The sequence below is a fragment of the Phallusia mammillata genome, chromosome 3, assembly GCF_965637545.1.
Source record: "Phallusia mammillata chromosome 3, kaPhaMamm4.hap1.1, whole genome shotgun sequence".
NCBI classification, from domain to species: domain Eukaryota; kingdom Metazoa; phylum Chordata; class Ascidiacea; order Phlebobranchia; family Ascidiidae; genus Phallusia; species Phallusia mammillata.
Window position 1 is genome coordinate 5,935,916 of NC_137254.1, and position 22,041 is coordinate 5,957,956.

At 36.0% G+C, this 22,041-nt stretch overlaps 2 protein-coding genes and 1 pseudogene across 2 annotated transcripts; all 3 read left to right on the top strand.

The window, feature by feature from the left end:
* Positions 1-17: 17 nt before the first annotated feature.
* On the top strand, positions 18-2,054 carry LOC145219323 (uncharacterized). Its single transcript, XM_080086700.1, has 8 exons — positions 18-115; positions 302-366; positions 427-486; positions 567-620; positions 799-968; positions 1,292-1,451; positions 1,689-1,795; positions 1,940-2,054. Exons 1-8 carry the CDS (start codon positions 18-20, stop codon positions 2,009-2,011), a joined length of 786 nt encoding a protein of 261 aa, XP_079942826.1. The 3' UTR covers positions 2,012-2,054.
* Positions 2,055-2,788: 734 nt separating this feature from the next.
* LOC145219324 (uncharacterized) lies at positions 2,789-7,909 on the top strand. Its single transcript, XM_080086701.1, has 4 exons — positions 2,789-3,071; positions 5,779-5,828; positions 6,104-6,221; positions 6,354-7,909. The coding sequence occupies exons 1-4, from the start codon at positions 2,789-2,791 to the stop codon at positions 7,295-7,297; spliced, it is 1,395 nt and encodes a 464-aa protein (XP_079942827.1). The 3' UTR covers positions 7,298-7,909.
* A 5,444-nt stretch (positions 7,910-13,353) lies between these two features.
* Positions 13,354-20,591, top strand: LOC145219325 (uncharacterized; annotated as a pseudogene).
* The last annotated feature ends 1,450 nt before the right edge of the window (positions 20,592-22,041 follow it).

Below are 22,041 nucleotides of genomic sequence, written 5' to 3' on the forward strand. Positions count from 1 at the left end.
TTGAAAAGGCAGTTAAGATGTGCAAGTTGGCTGAAGATACCTCAAATTTGGAAAGTTCTGACAATGCTGATGAAGTTCCACGATCACGGAAGAGACCAAACTGTTCGTGTAAATCGTAAGCTTAGTTGTTTATTTCTCCAAAATTTATCGCTCGCTATCTTTTTGCCACTGTCACCTTCTTGTGTAAGGGGTGGCTGACAGTATGACCACGTGGTCTTTCGCTGCCCCGCACGCATAATCTTTGTGTACATTCTACCTTCGTCGATTTAAGTGCAAATAAACTAAACTTAAACTTAAACAGGTTTATTTGTGAAGAAAGTTCCATACCACAAAAAAGGCCAAATATTTGTGATGCCACAGATAAAGGTGACTGATTGTAATTCAAAATATGTTTACATATTTTATATTTAAAGTGTTCTGTTGCAGACCATAATGATAAGGAATTAGTCGGCAGCCAGAACCTGTCCGATTCATTTGAATGCTCAAGTGTGTTAAAGAATGTTTCACACCTACTGTAAAAATGCTTAAATGTTGTGGTAGCGTATTTTAAGCAATATGCCATTTAGGGGTCACAATTGAAGAAATGGATGCTGACAGAGCTGTTGAAAAAAGAATTGAAGGTACTAATACTTGCACTATATTTTAGGTGTCGGGACTGCTTATTTTTTCCTGCAATTATGGCATGATAGCAATTTGGTTTAGCCCTAAAGCTCCAATAACATGGAAACATGAAATATTTTATGTTGAAACTGTAATCAGTACTACTCAATGACACTATTGTTTCGTGTATACTTGCAGAAAAAGTTGATACAGTGTTAGCTCAACAAAAAATCATAATAGACATGTTGAGAGTCGAGCACAACAACGACGAGGAGAGTGATGTTTTGTTTGAACATCAAATGAACACCCAGGAAGATTTCAATCATTTTGAAACTAAGCTTGAAGACAAACAATTCCGCAAAGCATCAGTATGTAGAAAATGTTTTGTAAACATATGCATAAAATTTACATATGTTTGTTAGGAAGTCCAGGTGTAAGGTTGATTCCACTAAATAGTGTCATTATACTGTAATGCTGTACCACTAAAATACACTCTGGTGACAATTATTTTGATCACTGTTTCAAACTTGTAGTTTTTTTTTAATCCACTTGAGATTTGTAATTTAAAATCACTGCACACAATATCATAGAAAAAAAAACTGTTTTCAAAAAATAGTGTTAACTTTAGATTGTCAAGTCTGTTTAGCGTCTTTAGTGTCCGGATGTTACCATTTCATTTGTGCATTTTAAGATTGGAAGTCTGCAACGATTACGAGGTCACACAGCAGGAGACACAGTGCGAAGAATTCTAAAAACTTTGGGGACCTACTCCCTCTGGTCAGAATATAGCTTAAAAGGCAGAAAGGGAAAGAAGCCCTTTTTGACTACTAGAACCTGCAAGTTGGTGGCAAGTAAGTTGTATGGATTTTAACTTGCTTTGTTTTTCGTTTGCCTTAGAACAGTAAGGGAGGGGTGGATGACAAGGTGACCTCAGGGTCTTTCGCCATTGAGCGTAAATAAACTGAAACTTGAAATTTGCTTATGACAGAAAAGTGCTGAAAAAAACTGTTTTTCTCTTTAAGATTTTTGTATTCTGAAAGTTGCAGTCCTACAAACATAGGTGTAAATGTGTCCATATTGTTTTTAAGGGGCCTGTATGAAGATACATTGCCACACCACAATGAAGGAAGTGCAGCATGAGATGTCGGAAGCACTGAAACATGCACCCAATAGGCCAGGAGGTTCCAAATTCAAGGTAATCAATGTTATCACATGCTATGCAATGTTTTATTATCGTTGGTTTCCGGTCTGTTCATTTTTGTTTCATTCTTATGTGGTAGTGTACAGGGTCTAACGAACTAGATATATGTATTTATTTGAATATGATTTTTTTCCACAGTCACGTCGATCTGCCTTCCACAACAGCTCAACAGATGACACCCTTATCCTATCTGACTCATCTGACGAGTAAAACAGCGAATTTCATTACTAAAATAAATATGTGTTGCAAATTGGTTATGTGTGAACGTTTTTGGGACATTAAGAGCCGATTAGGGACTACCAACAACGTTGCAGCCAGGTCGGAAGCAAACGTTTCTGGTGCATCTCAAACAAATGTTCGTAGATTTCGTTGTTGTCTGTGGTCATTTTTACGTCAGCAGGGTTGTCAAGTCTAACGTTATCGTTACACAGGCAATATCAGGTTTGCGTGGAATGTTTTAGAAAACGTAAAATCTAACGTCTTTGTTTAACGTTAGTGTTACATGAAAAACATTACGTTTGCGTGGAACGTTTAAAAACGTAAAATCAAATGTCTTTGTTTAACGTTAGCGTTACATGAAAAATATTACGTTTGCGTGGAACGTTTTGAAAACGTAAAATCTAACGTCTTTGTTTAACGTTAGCGTTACATGAAAAGTATTACGTTTGCGTGGAACGTTTTAAAAACGTAAAATCAAATGTCTTTGTTTAACGTTAGTGTTACATGAAAAATATTACGTTTGCGTGGAACGTTTTAAAAACGCGTTTGGGAGTCCACACATTTACGTTTGAGCGACGTTTTCCGATTGCGTTTTTGGAACATTGGTGGTTCCAGAATATAACGTTATTGAAACGTAATATTGTTTGCTGGGAACAAAGCATTTAAAACAATAGATAAATTAGTAACACCTCTTTTCAGCTCATAACATTGTATATGTAAGTCAGATAAAACATTTCTTTATAATATTTGAACAACTAAATTGACGAGATGAAATCTCAGGATTTTGACTTCGAGCAAAGTGATGTTTATGATCAGAGGTTTATTAAACGTGAAAATGATACACGACAAATGCTGAAACCCATCATTAAGAAACTTAATCGATGTGATGTTTGCGAAAAAATGTTTCGTCTTGGTGGAAATTTGAAAAGACACATGTGGACCCACACTAAAGAGAAACTTCATCGATGTGATGTCTGTGAAAAGAATTTCAGTGCCATTTCAAATTTGAAAAGACACATGTTGATTCATACCAACGAGAAACCTCACCAATGTAATACTTGTGATAAAAGATTTGCCTGAAAGTTTGAAAATGCACATGGTGACCCACACTAAAGATAGCCCTCATCGATGTGATGTTTGTGAAAAAGGGTTTGCTCGTATAGGAGATTTAAAAAAAAACATGTTGACTCGCACTCAATATAAACCACATCGATGTGTTGTTTGCGGAAAAATATTCACACAGAGTCACAATGTCATTCTTGCTAATATCAGGCTTGCTAAAATTTGAGCTAGTTGAAAACTACAATTTGAGCAGTTTTATCTTACTTGGTTTGATCAGAGTTCCTTGGTAACCCAAAGGTTATGTCTACCGGTGAAATGTTGCATGGTTTAAACAACAATAGATTTACTGTATGCCGTAATTTTGAATTTTCAAGCAACTCATACAAACACACAGCGTGTTCAAACAACGGTGTATTGATTTTGAAAACATACTACTTGCCTACATAAAGAATCGAAATCATATATACACTATACTTTTGAGAAGAAAATAACTTGAAACGTTTGGCCGAGTTCGGCACTACAATAAAAACTTTTGTAAGTTTGGGCGCGCTCTACGCATAGTGTAAAGGGGCCTGAAGCCCCACACCCACCTATTTCCTCGCTCAATACAAGCAAAATGCATCAGTTGTGAAAAAGCCTGAAATAAATTCAAATCTTATCTATACTTTCCAATATTCAGAAGTCTCAGACAGCTCCAATACACCACAAAAACGTTTGCAGCTTTTCTCAAACAATCATTATTTAGTTGCAGTTTAATACAGCTTTGACGTACTTACACATCTGTTAGTTGCGCTTGTCTGTGCCAGCACAAAGCAAGCAATAAGTGACGAAAGGCCAACTAAAAAAGTGTATACTCGTTCGTGACATTGACTACAGCGAGATATATTGCTTCAGATGAAAGTTTCAGGTGAATATGTTGCAGGTGAAATTTCTTAACTAACCTTGGGAATTTTACCAGCGCTGATGAAAACCTGTCCTTGCAGTTAGTTTGGCCAATTTTATACCAATACGAATGACGCTTGTAATCGGACACGCTGACAACAAAAATTGTTGCACAGCTGACTGTAATATTGCGAACCCAGATGGTGTCGGCAGACTTATACATTTTGATTTGCCGATTGTTGATGGCATTCATGTTTATTCTGTTTGCAAGCCTGTGCATTGTTCAGAAAACATTAAAATTCCGCAAAGAATCTTTATGTTAGAGTGTTGAGATTGAATATAAATTAGTTGCTTTACATGTTATGTTAACCTAATGCTTCATAATTTAGTCTTTATTACATCGGGTAAAGTAATGTCTAGTAGGTGTTACGTGCAGTGTTGCTTGTGTTCACAAACAGACCATTTCTTGCCGTTGGCGCGCTTGGATTCGTGCAAAAAGGGTGCGTGTAATCAGCGCGCCTTGTTTATGTGGCAGTTCTGTTGCGCTTTACACTGCGTGCGCCTTGCTTGGAGTTAAGTTGTGTGATGCGAATTCTGCAGTTGTGCGGAATCTGTATGTAGACGCTGTCATATCATTAACGTATTACTTTTTATTGATTCTATTTAAATAAAGGATTGAACGTCAATGGTCACATTTGTAAGGAAAGACACGTTAGGTAATTGCATCTTTGGATTCAAATTTGGATTCATGTAATGTGTGATAAAGAATAAAAGAATACAAAACGGATGTAAATTTCCATAGATCTAGCTGTCGTAGGTGGACCAATACAAGTTTGGAGGCTATAGTAGGAATAAACTGTTGCTACCAGGCATAATGTATCAAGACATTTTTAGCACTTCCAGCAGTTTTATTATAATATGCTGACGTTACGATGTCTCATACGAGACACCTTCATCAGGGTCATGACACAAAATAAGAACACAAAGTTTTGAAAGCAACAAGGGTGGTAAAACACACACAATACGCGGTGGTAAAAAAACGTAGAGCGCACCAATGATCAAGTGATAACACCTAGCTTAATGGTGCAAAGGCTACGGATATTTTTTCGTCCGTTTTGACGTTTATCGTGTTGGAGTGAGAATGTATGTTCAACAATTGCTAATGCCGATTTTCTGGCACCTTCTTTGGCCACATCCCTTTCATGATCTTTTCGGCGCGTATTCAAAGACCTCCCCGTTCAGTCGACGTAAATCTTATTGCACTCTCCACATGGTATTGCGTACACCACGCCCCTTGTCGCGTTTGTATCTGTGGTGCCTTTGGGGCGCGACAGCATCTCCCGTAGGGTTGACTTGTTTAATCCCTATCAAGACCCCAATATCGACAAACATGCGACGGATTATATCCGTTAACTTAGGAAGGTAAGGCAAAGTGACAAAAGCACGCTCTTTGGACCGAATATTTTTCCGTGCAACCTTGCTTTTTCGGTAACTGATAATCCAGTTCGGGTAGCCGTTTAACCGTAGGGCCTCGTGTACCCTTCGTAATTCAGTTTTACTGTCCATAATTACACCATTAACTTTTCTGCTGCCAAGGTGTTAACGAGGGAAACTGATTTTCACAAGCGAGGTTTCGTGGAGTCGTGGAACATTCTCAGACCAACACAATCAACGTTAAAACGGACGTTCTAATGCCGATAACTTATCGGTCGCTTTTGCACAATTGAGCTAGTGTTATCACTCGACCTCTGCGTTTTTTGCCACCGCATTTTGTGTTTGTTTTAGCGCCCTTGTTGATATACAACAACTTTTAGTTGATAATTTATGTCATTGCCCTGATGAAGGTGACTCGTATGGTACATCGGTACGTCGGCATACTATTATAAAAACTACTGGATAAGCTAAAAATTTGTTACTGTGCAGTATGTTTTACCTTAGTACGCATGTTGTTGGAAATTTTTAGTATGATGTAAATACATTTATGCTTATACGTTCCGAAAGGTGACAAAATTGTGTCAAAGATTTCAACGAAAGCCAATTTGCTACGTCTTTTTGGTGTTCCTTCAGGCGCCCGTTCTTTGATTTGTCCGGTTCTCTGATGAAAAGGCTTTGGTTTAACGGGTGGTGGGACAACTGTAGGTGCCTGGATGTGCTGGTTTGTTTCTAGACAAAAACGAGAATATTTTATTCCTGTATACAGAAATTTCGACACCCCTGGATGTCACAGCGCGCATCACAAACCAACCAGTATTACAAGGTACCTACAGTTCAAGACATATTTACATTTGCCAAATCAACAAAAAAAATTTATGTTGTTTCAGCACATAACATATTCATCGCAAATCAGTTCAACCATTTACTGTATAATATCCTGAATAACTAATTTTAGGAAAGATGACATCAAAGGATTTTGGCTGTGATCAAAGGTTTTTTGAAGGTGGAAATGTAAAACGACCTATGCTGAAACACAGCATTGAAAAACTATGTCGATGTGATATTTGTAAAAAAACATTTGCCCAAAGTTGGATTTTAAAAAGACACATGTTGACTCACACCAAAGAGAAACCTCATCGATGTGATGTTTGTGAAAAAACATTCGCCCAAAGTTGGATTTTGAAACAACACATGTTGACACACACCAAAGAAAAATCTTATCAGTGTACTGTTTGTGGAAAGACATTCACTCTGCTTGGAGTATTAAAAAAACATATGGTGACACACGCCAATGAAAAACCTCATCGATGTGACGTTTGTGAAAAAGAGTTTGCTCGTAAAGGTGATTTGAAAGAGCACATGCTGACTCATACCAATGAAAAACCTCACCGATGTGGTGTTTGTGAAAAACGATTCGCTCGTGGTGGAGATTTGAAAAAACACATGTTGGTTCGCACAGATGAGAAACCTTATCGATGTGATCTTTGTGATACACGATTTACACAGAGTGGAAATTTGAAAAGACACTTGTCGACTCACACTAAAGAGAAACCTTATCGATGTTTTGTTTGTAAGAAACGGTTTGCCCGTGGTAGTGATTTGAAGACACACATGCTGATTCACACTGAAGAGAAATCTCATCGATGTGATGTTTGTGAGAAACGGTTTTCTCGTGGTATAGATTTGAAAAGACATATGTTGACTCACACTAAAGAAAAACCTTATCAATGTGATGTTTGTAAGAAACGGTTTGCTCGTGGTAGTACTTTGAAATCACACATATTGATTCACACTAAAGAGAACCACCACTTGGTACTTTCCAGTGGCGGCTCGTGCCTAACATTTCTGGGGGTACTGCTCCAATTTTTAGACTTTATTGAACGAATTGGCAATATATAGAAAAGCCTTATTTCTAGTTTTCTAGTCATTGTTTTGAGTAGAAAAACAAGTAATACAAATCTTAATTAGCAACTCCATTGAGACGTAATGGTTGTTACGCAATAATGTAAACGAGTGTAATCAGCAGACGGTATCATTGGGTAATTTTGTTTACTTGCACAGCGACGGGCCAAACTCAATAACATGCAGGAATAATGTGGCACAAAAACACACGTGACACAGACTCGAAACAAAGCGGTTGTAAATACGGTAAAACACAACAACAATATATAGAAAAAATATTATTAAATGAGTCGAAAAATATCGAAGTATTTCAGTTGGACAACATTTAAGTAAAACTGGTTATAACAACGTCTACTAACTAACACACTTGCTATTCAGTCATTAATATGGTCATGTATCATATAAGTACCTTATAGCCACAGTCAGCATTTTCAACATATTCTATGACACGTCACAGATTATAATTGCCACACAAAAAATAGTCATAAAGTTTTTTATTTGTATCATAACTGACAAATTCAACAACCACATTACATTTGTGTTAGAACTTGTTTATTCAACATATTTTCTTAATTTTTGTGTACAACTATTAATTGTTTGTAAAAATTGAAAAATTAAAATAAAATTGTTTCTTAACTGCTAAACTTGATGCTTTATTTGGTGGCAAATAGCTTATAATTCATTTTTTTGAGTACAAAACTCTTCAAGCTTTGAAAATTACAACACTCACACTTAAATCGTATTATTAAACCTTGTGCTTTCTATTTTACAACCTAAATGAATCATAAAGCTATAGTTTAAGCAAAATAATTGATAACTTCTTCCTTGATTTCCAAGTGACAACCAAGAAACTGTTTTTTTCTATGCGATCACTGCAAGTGCAAGTCTTTCTGGAAATAATGGTGTTCCTTAGAAAAGTTTGCATCGTTTTTAGTGTTGACAAGAACCGTTTTGCCTTTGAGAGACTAATGAAAATTGCTGGCTAACTGGCTTTTCCTTTAAAAGTTTCAGTAACTTTTCTAACAACAGGATATGCTTGGTGGTCAGTACTATCTCCTCTGTAGAATGTATATTCTTAAGAAACATTTCCTGTGAAGCAATTTAGCAGCTACTGTTTACAAAAACACAACATGTCCATTATATCAATATACAAGATTCCACTTGGTTGCAAATACTGTCCACATGGTGTGTTAAGAAACCAAAACTTGAAATTGTCATCACTAATGTATTTCAAAATTCCTGTTGCTTGTGCAATTGTTTGTTCTGCATTTAGTATTGCCTGAATTTCAGTGAAGCATTTAACTTCACAGTCACAAAGCTATTGTTTCTTTGTTAGCATTCAAAACTAAAACTGAGTAGTTCTTGTGGTTGCTTATTCCTGCATGACATATTTGAGACAGCAGATGTTTTATTCCAGTTTTCTTAACTTTTTATTTAGGTTTTTATTATAAAGGTTAATCGTGACTTTTCAAAGTGTTAGATGACCTTTTTCTTTTTCAAGGTGGTAGATACACTTTCTAATTCAATAATAACTGCAAAAACTGAAGCCCACTTACAGTCATCTTAAAAATTCACGACTAACCTTCAAACAAATAAATTAAATGATGGCAAAATAACTATTTAACTGTACTCACTGTCGAACTTAAAATATAGCAAACGGGTTTGGTTTTGGAGCACAATATAGACCCGGAACAGACAACACAACTACAGCGGCCGGTTCACACGCTACGTGATTGGTGGAGCTGCACGAGCCGCAGCACCCTGTCGCCTATTTCGACCGGCATGTAGTTTTTCCAAGTGCGCATGCGCACAAGTGCCAAACGTCACGATTCGTCATGAAACCATAGTATACTAACATGGTAGTCCAGCTATTGTTACCGTCACGCTTGATTAACTCTGCACGCTTGTCTGATGCTTGCATTGAGTTGGGTGCTTTAGGAGCAGGAAAATGACAAAACTGAGCGTGCGTGGTCGGTTTTATGCATCTATCATGTGTAATATTACTATGTTTGGTTGGAATTGTGCTGTTGGGGAGAATTTACTGAGTTTTTTTAAAGAACTCCGCCCTTGCTGTTGCCATTATTTTAACTTTTAGATCAGAATTCCTCATACCAGCGATTTTTTTACAGGTATACTATGACATGACAGCTGGTGGTGTTGGATGGATTCTCGCGGCCACAATTAACACAAAGTTATTTAAGTTTAGAAGAAAGTTATAGTAATTTGTGGTTTGTTACGTCGTCAAACAACAACGATAATGTTATAGGTAAATTATTTTCAACATTTTACGTCAGGGGTGGGCAACCTGCGGCCCTTGAGTAAAGGTTGTGCGGCCCGCAGAGACGATTGAATTTGAAATGTACTGACAAACGAGTTCAAATATTATATATTTTTGAGCAGATTAATGCGCCGATGCAATTTTTTTGCGATCAGGCGTTTTGTGGCTAAAATCAAATGCGAATTTTACTTGTAGTTAGGTATATTTGGTAAGCAACGAATATTTTGGTAAGTAAAATCATCTTGTGTTGTACACAGGTGCGGCCCGCGATCTATATTTGGCTATTGTATTTGGCCCCACATCAATAAAAAGGTTGCCCAACCCTGTTTTACGTGCTTCTTGAATTCCAGATGACCAAAATCGGATGAACACAAACATTTGGAACACTATCAGACAAATATTGAAGAAAAGTGACTTAATTTAACCCATGTTTACAATGGTGAAATCAATTTCACAGAAAAGACGTTATGTTACGTCATGTTTCAATCCAAACACCACTAGAGATCAGCAAAGAGCAGAGTTGTTTGCAATATCAAACAGAAAATGGATTGTACCATTTTATTAAGGAAAATTGCAAATGTATAATTCTTGGTATCAAGTAAAACCTAAGAATGGTAAGAAATACTTAATACATTTTTTTACAAATATAAGATTATATACTCTCAGCATTAACTATTGCCTTTAAAGTCGCCTTTAAAGAAATGTTAGTTATGAAATCAAAAAAAGCTTTATCGCTAATTCTGCTGTGGCAATAATTTGTCAATTGTAAAAAATGTGTTGAAATTTCCAGCTGTGGCCATACTTTTTTAACTAAGACACGACCATATTAATGAATCAAAAGAATATGTTAGTCAGTAATAATTGTTACAAGCGTTTTTTGTTAAATGTTGTCCAAGCCAACAGGTCCGGCCTTCGACTCTAATTTTATTGTTTTTGTTTTTTATTGTTGTTGTTTTACCGTATTTACAACCGCTGCGTTTCGAGCCTGTGACACGTGTTTTTTTGCAACATTATCACTTTGTGTTGAGTTTGATCCGTCGCCTTGCAAGTAAACAAAATGCACAAATGATACCCTATATTGTTTACACTGGTCTACTCGCTTGTCATTACGTACAGGTTATGCTGGGTACCTTGCAAATGTTTTAGCAACAATTGATAAGATCAGACATATCTCAGGCATATGTGAATAATGACCATGTGACCTACGAATCAATTGAATTAAATGAAGAACAACTCCGACAAGCTCAAACTATTCCAAAGGAAACGGGTAGGTATTTTGTTTGAACAAATATGTGGTGTTTTTGTGAAATATGCTGCATTTAAATCTATGTGAAGTGATAATCAGAAGTGCACAACCTATTCGCCATGACGTGTCCCGGTTGTTTATTGTTACGTTGTGTGTTTGCTTTGTCCGTTAATTTGTTTACACATAATAAGCGTACAATAATGCTGGCGTGCATGACTACTGGGGCGATATAATATATATATTTCGTTACCAGCCAAGGCTAAATATCTAGCAAAAGAGTGTTAATCCATTTACATTTAAAAATCTTTTTACATTCCGCTTATAAGCGCCTTAAAATCCGATATAGATGTGTCTTGTTTATACGAATGTTACATGTTTAGGGTAAAGACATAATGTTACGTCATATTCCAAATCAAACACCACTGAAGGCCAGCAGAGAGAAGAGTTTTTTGCAATATCAAACAGAAAACGGATTTATGTCAATTAATGGAGGAAATGTGCACAACATTTTTAATTATCATTATCCACTTGAACCTGCAAACAGTAAGACAAATATGATCTTTATTCGTTAGTTTGAAAAACAAATCAACAAAGTATAAACATGGCCACCAAGGTCAGTGCTTGTTTTTGGTTTTACATCAAAAAAAAAAAACGGTTTAGCATCAATCCAATACGCGACAGTCTGTGAAGAGATGTAACACTAACTATTTCATATCTCGGGCCAATATCTTGTCACCATCTTCACTGAAACCGTACAGGTCGAAACAGTGTGCACTATCTCCTTCTTACTAACCTTATTCCAATTTTTCTAAATACAGACGAATCCGGTTAATTGCATACCGGTTAATCGCATAATCCGTTTAATTGCATCACAATTAAAAATCCCAAACCGTCGCCCATCGTTTGTGAAGAAAATCGTCCGGTTAATCGCATAAACCGGATATTCGCATCGTTTTTCAACGAAATATGCGATTAACCGGATTGATGATCTCTATGTGAAAGTCGAACAGACCGAGTTTTTCGAATAAAAAGCGACGACATGATAGTAAAATCCTCCGGAGGTAATGTACGCGAAAAAGACGTAGATGCATGTTTGCATTCTACACCAAATAACGCAACTAGTTTCAACCGCTGTACGATAACAAGGTGTCGTTATCTCAAAGCCGTGCACATTGATCTTTTTTGTTGGCTTATCTAATCGCCAATAGTGATATAACAGGCGTTTAAAATTTAAATGAAGAGTTGAACGTGTCAAAATTACGAAACTGGTGTTCCGGCAAAGACGTTGATTTTAATTTCTTACTAACTGCGAACTGCACCAAATTTGAAATGTCAAACTGTATTGAAATTTAAACAATGTTAAATGTAAAACAAATGTTTAAAAATGTTTTCTGTTATATTGTTCATGACCCGCCAAAACGTAATGGTAGTAAAAAATGTTGGATCGCAAGCAATCACACTATGTTGTTTAGATTCACGTAATTGGTAACGTGCCAATGATTGCCAAATTATACGTCTTCTATTCGTGACCTTGCGCAACTTATCAGGAAGAGCACCGATTAAGAAAGGCATTTATTCCTCTCGTACTTGTTGGTGCTTTAAATTTTTGAAGCAACGATCACACGTTGATCACGTGACAGTCACGCTAGTCTTGCAGCTGCAGTTTTGCTGGGTAAGCTAGAAAGTAGCGCCACAATCTGAGTCTTTAAAGTTTTGCCAAAATCAATTATTCTTTTTGTCAATCGTTTAACGGGTTATAACAGAAACTGATGATGCAGCTCTCCTTATCGCCCTTGCGCTGTAAAATTTGCCAAAGTTGTAAGTTTGACTAGGTTTCGGTCGTGTACTTTCGGGTTTGGGCTTGCTTACAGATATGCACCTAGCACTTTGCCGCTTAACGCGTTGGTTTGAACTAGAAAACGAAATAGGTCAGAAACAACAGGCCATTTACGTGTATATTAAGCGAGAGGCCTGGCACATTTATAAGAGAAACTACCCAAAACAAGACTAAACCGTCATAAACCGTCTTCGTAGGGAAGTACCCAAATTTAAATGTTGGATCCCCTTGGCTACGATGCGATGTAACATATCTTTTCAAATAAACCTGGCTGCAAGAGAAAGCACAAATCAAGCGATCTGTGTCGTGTGCGCCAATGAAGAGTGTGTGTGTGTGTGTTTCTACTGCTTCTTCAACACGCTTAGGCGAATGCACCACAGCCACGACAGTTAGGAAGCATGACGTCATGCATTGCACTGAGAGCAATAAATCTAGTTTTGACTTAAAAGTACTTTTTTCAATTTTCGGCAACAAAAGAGAGAAAATACTGCTCCGTTGCCATAGTTGAGCGTCACTGCAACTTTGTTTTAGCTGGGGAAGTGAAAATAAGCGCTATTGTTAACGGCGTGTACTGTTTACTTAGCAACCGGATTATCGCATAATCCGGTTAATCGCATCAAATACCCGTGGCAAATCGATGATGCGATTAACCGGATTCGTCTGTACCAGTTTTTTATCCCGATGTGACGACGATGTTGGATCGACTGGAGGCAAAATCCACAGAAATCCCAAATTTAATCACCGATTTATATTTTAACGTCTATGGTGCTGATGTTGATCGTTCTTATCTGCTGCGTGATAGCAATTTGTTTGTACATTATGCACTACAGGTAAGCATTGAATTGCCATGTGTTTGTGCATTTGTGACAAAAATGTTGGTACAGATTAAAAGCAGCACACGGCAGGACTGTTACCCTTACAGATCTAGACCAAATTGTTCAAGTGTCTATTTTTATGACGGGGAGGATAATAGGTTGGTAAAAGATATGATGCTTTTTGTTGAACCCATCTTTTTAAATTATATTTTTTGGGGGGGTTCTGAACAATACAGATATGATCTTGCCAATATAATGCGATCCAGCCGAAAAATGCATCCCTTCCTTTGCTTTGTTTGCTGTGGGAAATTTTGATCACTGCTTCGACTTTTTTTCCTTAGGGGTAAATACATAATGCGTTCGTACAATGTCGATTCAAATGTTTTCTTTATCCTTAACTTCTTGGGTTAATGCTTCTCGACGCGAAAATGATTCTAAAGTCGTATACAAGGGAAATCACACTCTCGACAATTTATTTTTACATTTTGAAGCTGGACGTAGATATGGGTCAACAATGAATGCCAGCTTATGTGATGTTTTGTTTTTCGTCATTAATACTGAGGTAAGTGCGGTTTGTCCTGAGTAATTTTACTTTAGTTCTTTATCGACTTCTGTAATATGTTGTATTACGAAGTTGGCTGACCAGCTGTTTGTGAACAAAATATTCAATCACGTATAATTTGTATCACACACTAAAACGGAAACACTCAGAAGATTCATTGACAGCCTCTGACTTCAGCTGCTTTACAGAAACTCGATCGAAACATCATTTCCTAAAAAGTCTCAGTGTACGAACAAGATTTTCCATAACTATCACACTTTTATTTTAATTCGAAGGAGTCATTCGAAAACCCTATTATAAAATTGTACAACTACGCATACAGTACTAGCTATGATTTTAGATGGAGAATTGATGAAGCTGTATCCAACACACTTTTTGGTTACACACTAATTGCAAGGTACACTGTTGTCAAGTAATGTGAAATTATTGATTTAATTATCCGCTTTCATTGGATGTTCGACTCAATAAGAAAAATAGAGCTTTAATACCAGAAACAGAGGTCAACGCTTTTACCTACAAAATATTGGAAATTATTTCGGATACAACCTTTTGTGAGTAAAAAATTTACCAACAACCGATAAAATTTGTTTTGTTAGGAACATATTCAGTACAATTATACCATTTTTACATATGTGGCTCGTTGCTAAAAAATATTCAACTATTAATTTGTCATTTAAGGTCCAAATTGTCTCTATGATGATGACGTCCTTTCAGTTTTCAGTGCTTATATCAGATCGTAATACTTGACTTTCTGAAATCGATTTCACTCCGTAGAGAAAATGGTGTTTTCATTTCTGAAGCAGAGATCAATGCAGTTACCAACAAAATACTGAAAATTATTTCAGAAACTGACTATTGTAAGCAAATAATTCATTACAGTAACGTGTTACTTCTTTTTTTCGATTTTGATAACGTCTTGTTTCAGGTCCGGATTGTTTTTATGATGATGACGTGCTTTCAGTACCAGTTCAATTTTCTATCGGAAACGAGTCAGTGGTTAACTCGATGCTGCCACCAAGTGTAACACCGCTACCGACCGGTTTTGTTCAGTTTCGTGCTTATGGAAGAACTGGGAGCGTCTACGCAATGTGTCCTGCTGTTAAGTAAGTATAGGACTACTGTATGTTCAACAGTATTAGCGATCCATACGTCCTAATCGTACTACATTGAAACAAACATAATTTAGGCTATTGATACACCTGCAGACCACATTCAATTAGTCGTTTGGAGCATTGACTCTTAACCTGCGAGTGACCACCCCCACAGGGTTTTGTATAGTCCAGGGGTGGAGAACCTGTGGCCTGAAGGCTGCATTCGGCCTTTTGGGGCAAGAGGTGCGGCTTCCGATGTCAAAATACGTTCAAAGACCTTGTACGCTGTTCGAGTCGGGGAGAAATGTGTGGAAATACCTTTTTTTATTCACCTTTGTTTTATAATCCTACATTACTTTTCGTGAGACTGTCTAGTCTAGGACTAATGGCTTTACAGCCGTATTTGTGTAAGAGTTTAAGCATTTTTTATGCACAATGTGCTATTTTTGGCTTGTTTGTGATGTAACAAACCCCCCTTAGATCATTAATATGCGTAAACGACCTAATTTGTCTTTAAAAATATCCCTAATGTTGTAGTGGAAGTGTACATACTGTGGGAAATTTACTTAGGTTTAACATGGCATACAGGTTGGACCGTGCTATTCGAAGAAATTAAAAAAAAATACCGTTGTGTTAATCGAAATGTCTAGGGACACTTTTCTAGGCCAGGGAAACAGTGCACAAGTGTCTATATGAAACGTTGGGTTGCCTTTATAAACCAAAAGGTTCCCCACCCTGGTGTAGTCTATTATATTTCACCATTTAGCTTCGTGACGTCATTTACTTGTGACCTCATAGGTAATCATTTTAGTTTTTCAAAAGTAGGGTGAAAAAAGAGGGAAAATTCGTCTGATATAAGCACAGTTTTTTTAGAAATCAAACACCAACCGGTTTAATTTGTTTAGAGTGAACGATTGGAGAAGCGAGTTTGTATGTATTGGAGGAATGAACAATCCAGACTATCCCTACTTGGACGACTGCAATGATTTTACCCGTAATTTCACGTAGTTACGTTTTTATTATACATATTTTTTTATAATTTTCTTTGTTTAGACTGGAAAGGATTACATGGAACTACGTTAAACGAAACGACTCCAGTTGATTATGCTCATTCTCAGAGAGATTTGGGTTCAACAATTATGATATTTTATCGATAAATACGATTTAAATGACAATTTTGAAGATAGATTTTTTAAATTATTCAAATACTCCATTGTACCAAAGGACTGTGTTTAATAATGTTGAATTATGAAAATCGTATTTAGTTAATGCATATTGGTATCGCATAAACTGGTAAAATGCCTTCACATGTCTTCCAATTACATTCTAATTTGCGTTAATCTCAAAACACCAACACTAAAGTATTACAATCTTCACATTGATGTCATGCTGTAACTCTTTGCCTGTTTCTTAAGTAGTATCCACACCCATCAACGAAACTCGTGTTGCAATATATATTCTACGACATTATGTCAAGACACTTTCTACAGTTTAAAGTTTATTGTATGTGATCTCCAATCTGTAAATAAAGTATAACTAATCAGATTGTTTGAATTCTTTCCTGTAAAAGTTGCCGGAAGACAATTTTAATAGGGCACGAACAAATATAGGTCTGTACAGCGTTTAGTAATTGCAAGTCTGTAAGAAAGTAAACAGCCATTAATTATTTTGCCACACAAAATCAGTGTTCAATGACACATATATTTCTGAACATAAGTTATTTTTGCTACAACAAAAATAAAATCGTAGAAGAATTCAAGCCCGATTGACGACGGCTGAGTTTCGTATACGTTGGTAACCAATGTATTTAGGAATTTTAACTTTGCAGAACAGTTATAGCAATCAACCCACGGTAAATGTTAACAAAATTTTTGCTGAACAATTTTTCCTCACAAAACTTTTCGCTTATCCCAGCGTACAATAAGTATTTAAAGGAGTTGGATATGTCTAGACATCGCGTCGTATTCTATCAACGCAAGTGCATGACAACAAAACACGAATAAGAGAGTCATTTCAGTACCTTCATTTCGCTTGTAGAACCTTATAGGGTTCAATCAAACACTCTTTGATACCTCTGTTTATTGTTAAGGCCTATATTTTACTTTAACTGAATGTGGTTGGAGTGTTGGTTAGTGAGCTATTATTATTAATATTATAAACAGCATGATTCATAAATATGAGAGAGTGCTGAACGAGCAGCGCATACGCAATATGACCGGTGGTCAAGACAATGCACCTGATACGTTTCGAATGTTTATGAAATAAGTGACGGAACGTTTCTGTTTGTAAAGCCTTTGTTACAACTGAAAATTCCATGCTTAAACAACACTGTTTTGATATAAGTCTTTTCGATTTTTATCTGGGTTATAGTCTGTATCGTTACGGCATACCAAAAATGTATTACTGAAACGCACTGTCTAACACGGATTAAAAAGATTTAAAAAGTTTAATTTAAATGCAAATTAACATCGTATGCGGCTAAGCTATTTCCATATTAAATCACATTTACTGAGTTCTGCCTTGAATCATCAAATGGAAGACGTAGAATGTCAATTCATAACGATAAGGATTCGTAATTGTTTATCGGGACCAAACTTGAATGCAAATTAACTTCATACGAGTTCACAATATTTCCACACTAAATCACCTGTACTGAGTTCTGTCTTGAATCATCAAATGGATTTACATACTGTTGCAGACGTAGAATGTAAATCCGAAGTATTAGGATTCGTAATTGCTTATTATGACAAAACTTCTTGCTAAAGCTGTCAACATTGCGTCCCGACGTACATCCATTTATAAAGGGGACAATCAATCGTCGAAACCATGTGCATCCAAAAAGTATAGTTTTGCCCCACTTAACCATTCAAAATCCAATGTGCAGTAGTAAGTATTTACAGGTTATTTGTTCGATAATAACCATGTAGTTTCTGTAAATTAACGCAAGTAGTGACGTTGATTTATGACAAGTAGATAGCTTGAGTTTTATCCTTTATTAAATGAAATTATTTTGTGAAAATAAAAGTAAGATTGAAAACATGTACTGATGATGACAACAGAGATTGTCGAAACGTCTACACGATGTATTCTATATACACCACTACCTTGGCAGTAATGTTTATGATTAAAAAGTAAGTTTATTGAAAAGAAGTTACACATTTTAATGATTTTAAGCTTTGCACAACAGTCCTGTATATGACAACTATTCACAGTCAAAAAATGCTAAAATAAAGTAGATGTCGTATATTGTCTGAATAATGATTGCAAAAGTATAATAAGTTCATAAAATGAACGTTTTTTGTTTGTTTATTTCATTTCTGTCTTCGGCATAACAGAAGAAAAACACGTAATAGCTGCGCTACTATCGGAGTTGTTTACCAAACGGTTACGCATTAATACCACCGTACAGTATTGTCATACGCGTTCAAGCTGCGTATTTCCGCTTTGAATCAAATTCATTGTGTCAAGGGATTGGTAACTGAAAGCATCAACAGTGTATGTTCCCATGTATATAAAATAAACCGCGTGAAACATAAAGCGTTACAGCAACAAGATAGCGTTTTAAAACTGACAACAATGTTCTATATGAAATACTTAGCACCATGGAAGTTTGGTATTTTTTCACAAACCGTTAAATTGTTACGTAATTCAAGTGTAGAAAATGAGCGCAGAAAAGAATAGGTATTTTGTAACTAAAAGTTTATGAAGAACCTTTTATGGTTTTAAGTAATTAACATCATTGCAAAAATACTTGCTGAAAATACTTATTTTTAATAGGCAATAAAAAACGGTACAATTTGACCCACCTGACCTTTTTATTACAGAGACGTGACTAATCATGCATTGATTTTAAAGCGTCGTTGCGTACTAACTTTGCGTTGCTTTCTAGCGGCTGCTCTGAATGAAATAAATTATACCAAACATCACAATCGGGTTCAGTTCAAATAGATTATTGTCGTAATGAGATGGTTCCTGAACTTGCAGGTTTTTGTACGTAGACTGTTACCATGTCTAATTCCAAAGTGAATGATAATGTTAGCCCAAACGTCTCAACTGGGAATCCAGGAAAAAAAACAATGCAGCCAAGTGTTTTAAAGCAACCAGGTTAAATTGTTTTTCAAAATAGATTTTTGTCGCACAAAATTTTTACCTACTTTGCATGTGAAGGTTTGGTTTCAACATATTTTGCAGATGACTCAGTTCTTAACCACACGTAGAGCTTGTCTATTTAGTAACGACTGACCAAAACCTTTATCCCTTTGCTTCAGTGTAATTTAATGCTAGAATTCACATCAGAAATTAATTTAATAGTACCTCAATTAAAACTGCTATAGACAGCCTGCTTTGCAAAACATAACGTTTTAACTTTTTGCAGCAATTGCCGACTTGGTGATTGTTTTTTAATGTGTACTTATCAATCTAAACTTTATGACAAAATCTTCTTTTTAGACATTTAATAATGCTTTTTTTATTTCATAGGTATCGTTGCAACTCAATGAAATGCTAGAACACATGAAATGTCTTCAAAACAGCAAAGCATTTTACGTGTGAACATGATCTTAATGTGTGCGATTGAAATCCTGACTTTTTTGGGACTAGTTTTCGGGATACTCAATTACAAACAACAGGTTGGCAATTGAAACTTTCCGACAATCGGTTAAATAAAAATACTTAATGACTGCATCGCTTTGTCATTTCAGATCGTTTTTCAAGAATCTATGCAAGCATTTTCGAAAATGAAAGTTGTAGAGAAACCTGAAATATGTAATAATTGATTTGAAATAGATTGATAGGAATATTTCGACATTATAACTTAGTACTTTATTTTTTATTCACATGTTTTCTTTTCGTGGTTTTACTCTGTAGGATCACATGCATTGGGTCAAGCAAACCTCAACGCAACAAAACCACCACTTGGTATTTTCCCCAGCCCTGCCCGTTCATGTGTTGAACTGAGAGACGTCGGGCTTGAAGATGGTATCTACGTCATAAAACCGTCATTCACTCCATTTGAGGTATTTCATAAATTTCTTTTTTAAGTGTGAAGGGAGCCGCAAAAAAAACGAAACCTTGAGAAAGTCACTAAAGAAGATGACTTTGAAAGCTAAAATAGCAATGTTTGGTGGTTTTTTGAGGTCTGGAGCGAGCCGCAAAATAAGTAGTTGGGAGCCGCACGCGGCCCTGAAAACCAAGTTTGAGAACCACTAGTTTAGAGTGAACGATTGGCGAAGTGAATTTGTGTGTATTGGAGGAATGAAGAATCCACATTCTCCCTACTTGGATGACTGCAATGATTTTACAAGTATATTATCAGTATGTTCTGCTTAAAATTTATGTGTTTAAAAATTTTCAATGTAGATTGGAACGGGTAGCCAAAGACTTCGTTTAACGAAACAACTCCAGTTGATTATGCTCATTTTCAGAGAGATTTGGATTCAACAATTATGATATTTTATCGATAAATAAGATTTTAATCGATTTTTGTTAATCGACACACAAGGACAAGTATTGTTTTTGTCTGTATTAACAATTTCCCACTATTTGGATCATTTCAAATGCGTTTAATAATCCTCTATCATTTAATTCTTACTAAATTTTTTTTACATTTACATTATTTATTATACTGTTTAAGTAACTACATTATTTATTATACTGTTTTGCTGTAACTACTTGCTTTATTATTGATTATTTACCTTAATCGCAATGTAATATAAAGTGCTGCGAAGTTTCTGCCTAGAAACAAAACACATGGTAGATGGTATTGCAGAGAAAAGATGCACTTTTTTTGCTATATTCTCCATCACAGTATAAAAGCTTCGAGCAAATTTATCTATCACAGTCATTTTAATTTGTAAATAAAATTTACCAATATGAAAGCTCAAATTTTCTTTGCGTAAAACTTGCAAAAAGCTACTTTCTTATGCAGTTTGAGGAAATGTCAGTCTGTGCAATAATTAACAATTGTAATTTTAAAAACTAGATAAATGTCAACACGTTAGTGTCCGTAAATCAATTTTTATTGCCATGTTACATCAGCTTGCAATGAAATGTGTTAGTATTATCAAAAACACATAAGAGAAGCAAAAAAATGGTCTCATATTCGGTGACAACCCGAGCATTTTAGGTTCGGTGAATCACTATAGGTGGTCACGCAATTTTGTTGAGTGAATGGTTTACTAAAATCTTGCAAAAAATCCAAACCTTTAAATAAATCTGAATAATTGAATAGATAGTTGGTTACAATCACACAATCTGAACCCTCATAGTGCCATCCAGGGAGTTGTCCCTGGTGCTTCTTTGCAGTTTGCTTGTGTTCATTTTTTTAGTTTTCTGTTTGACCTCAAAAACCACACCCTAGCTGTGTTCATGGGGTTTAATCACAGAAGAGTTAAAAAATCTCTCATATTTTTGTATGAGCATTGGTCAGGCGCCATTGAAATTTCGCCTACAAAACGTTTCTGTGGGGCTACTCTTCGACTAAATATAAGCACGTACTTCGTTTCCTAATTTTTAATCCGGCAATGATGTCTATTACTACGTCAGGAATCAGGTTACTGTCAGTAAAAGTCATGGGCGAGCCTGTTGCAGTCCACCCTGACCATTATTTGTTGTTTCGCTTGGTGAATGAAAACATAGCCACGCAAGAGCACCAAAACAATCGACAAGACGGAAATAACTGCGTGAGAGTTATCCAGCGCAAACAGTAAAACAAAAGGGAAGTAAGACAAAACACAACGCAAAATAGTAAATTGGTGTGACTGAATAGGTACACCGTAAATACGCCTCAGGTTATTGAATTGTGTAAAATGTTTTCATAAACATACGACAGAAACCAAAGATGATGCGGACGTCAAGTTCCTTATTTTCGAACTTATTGTATTGTCGTTATGACGCGGATATATTTACTCTCGT

Coding starts and splice junctions, on each gene's coding strand:
- LOC145219324 (XM_080086701.1), top strand. CDS start 2,789: ATGAAATCTCAGGATTTTGACTTCGAGCAAAGTGATGTTTATGATCAG. Junction 3,072..5,778: donor CAACGAGAAACCTCACCAAT/GTAATACTTGTG, acceptor AACAACTTTTAG/TTGATAATTTATGTCATTGC. Junction 6,222..6,353: donor AAACCAACCAGTATTACAAG/GTACCTACAGTT, acceptor AACTAATTTTAG/GAAAGATGACATCAAAGGAT.
- LOC145219323 (XM_080086700.1), top strand. CDS start 18: ATGTGCAAGTTGGCTGAAGATACCTCAAATTTGGAAAGTTCTGACAAT. Junction 487..566: donor CGATTCATTTGAATGCTCAA/GTGTGTTAAAGA, acceptor TATGCCATTTAG/GGGTCACAATTGAAGAAATG. Junction 621..798: donor TGTTGAAAAAAGAATTGAAG/GTACTAATACTT, acceptor GTATACTTGCAG/AAAAAGTTGATACAGTGTTA.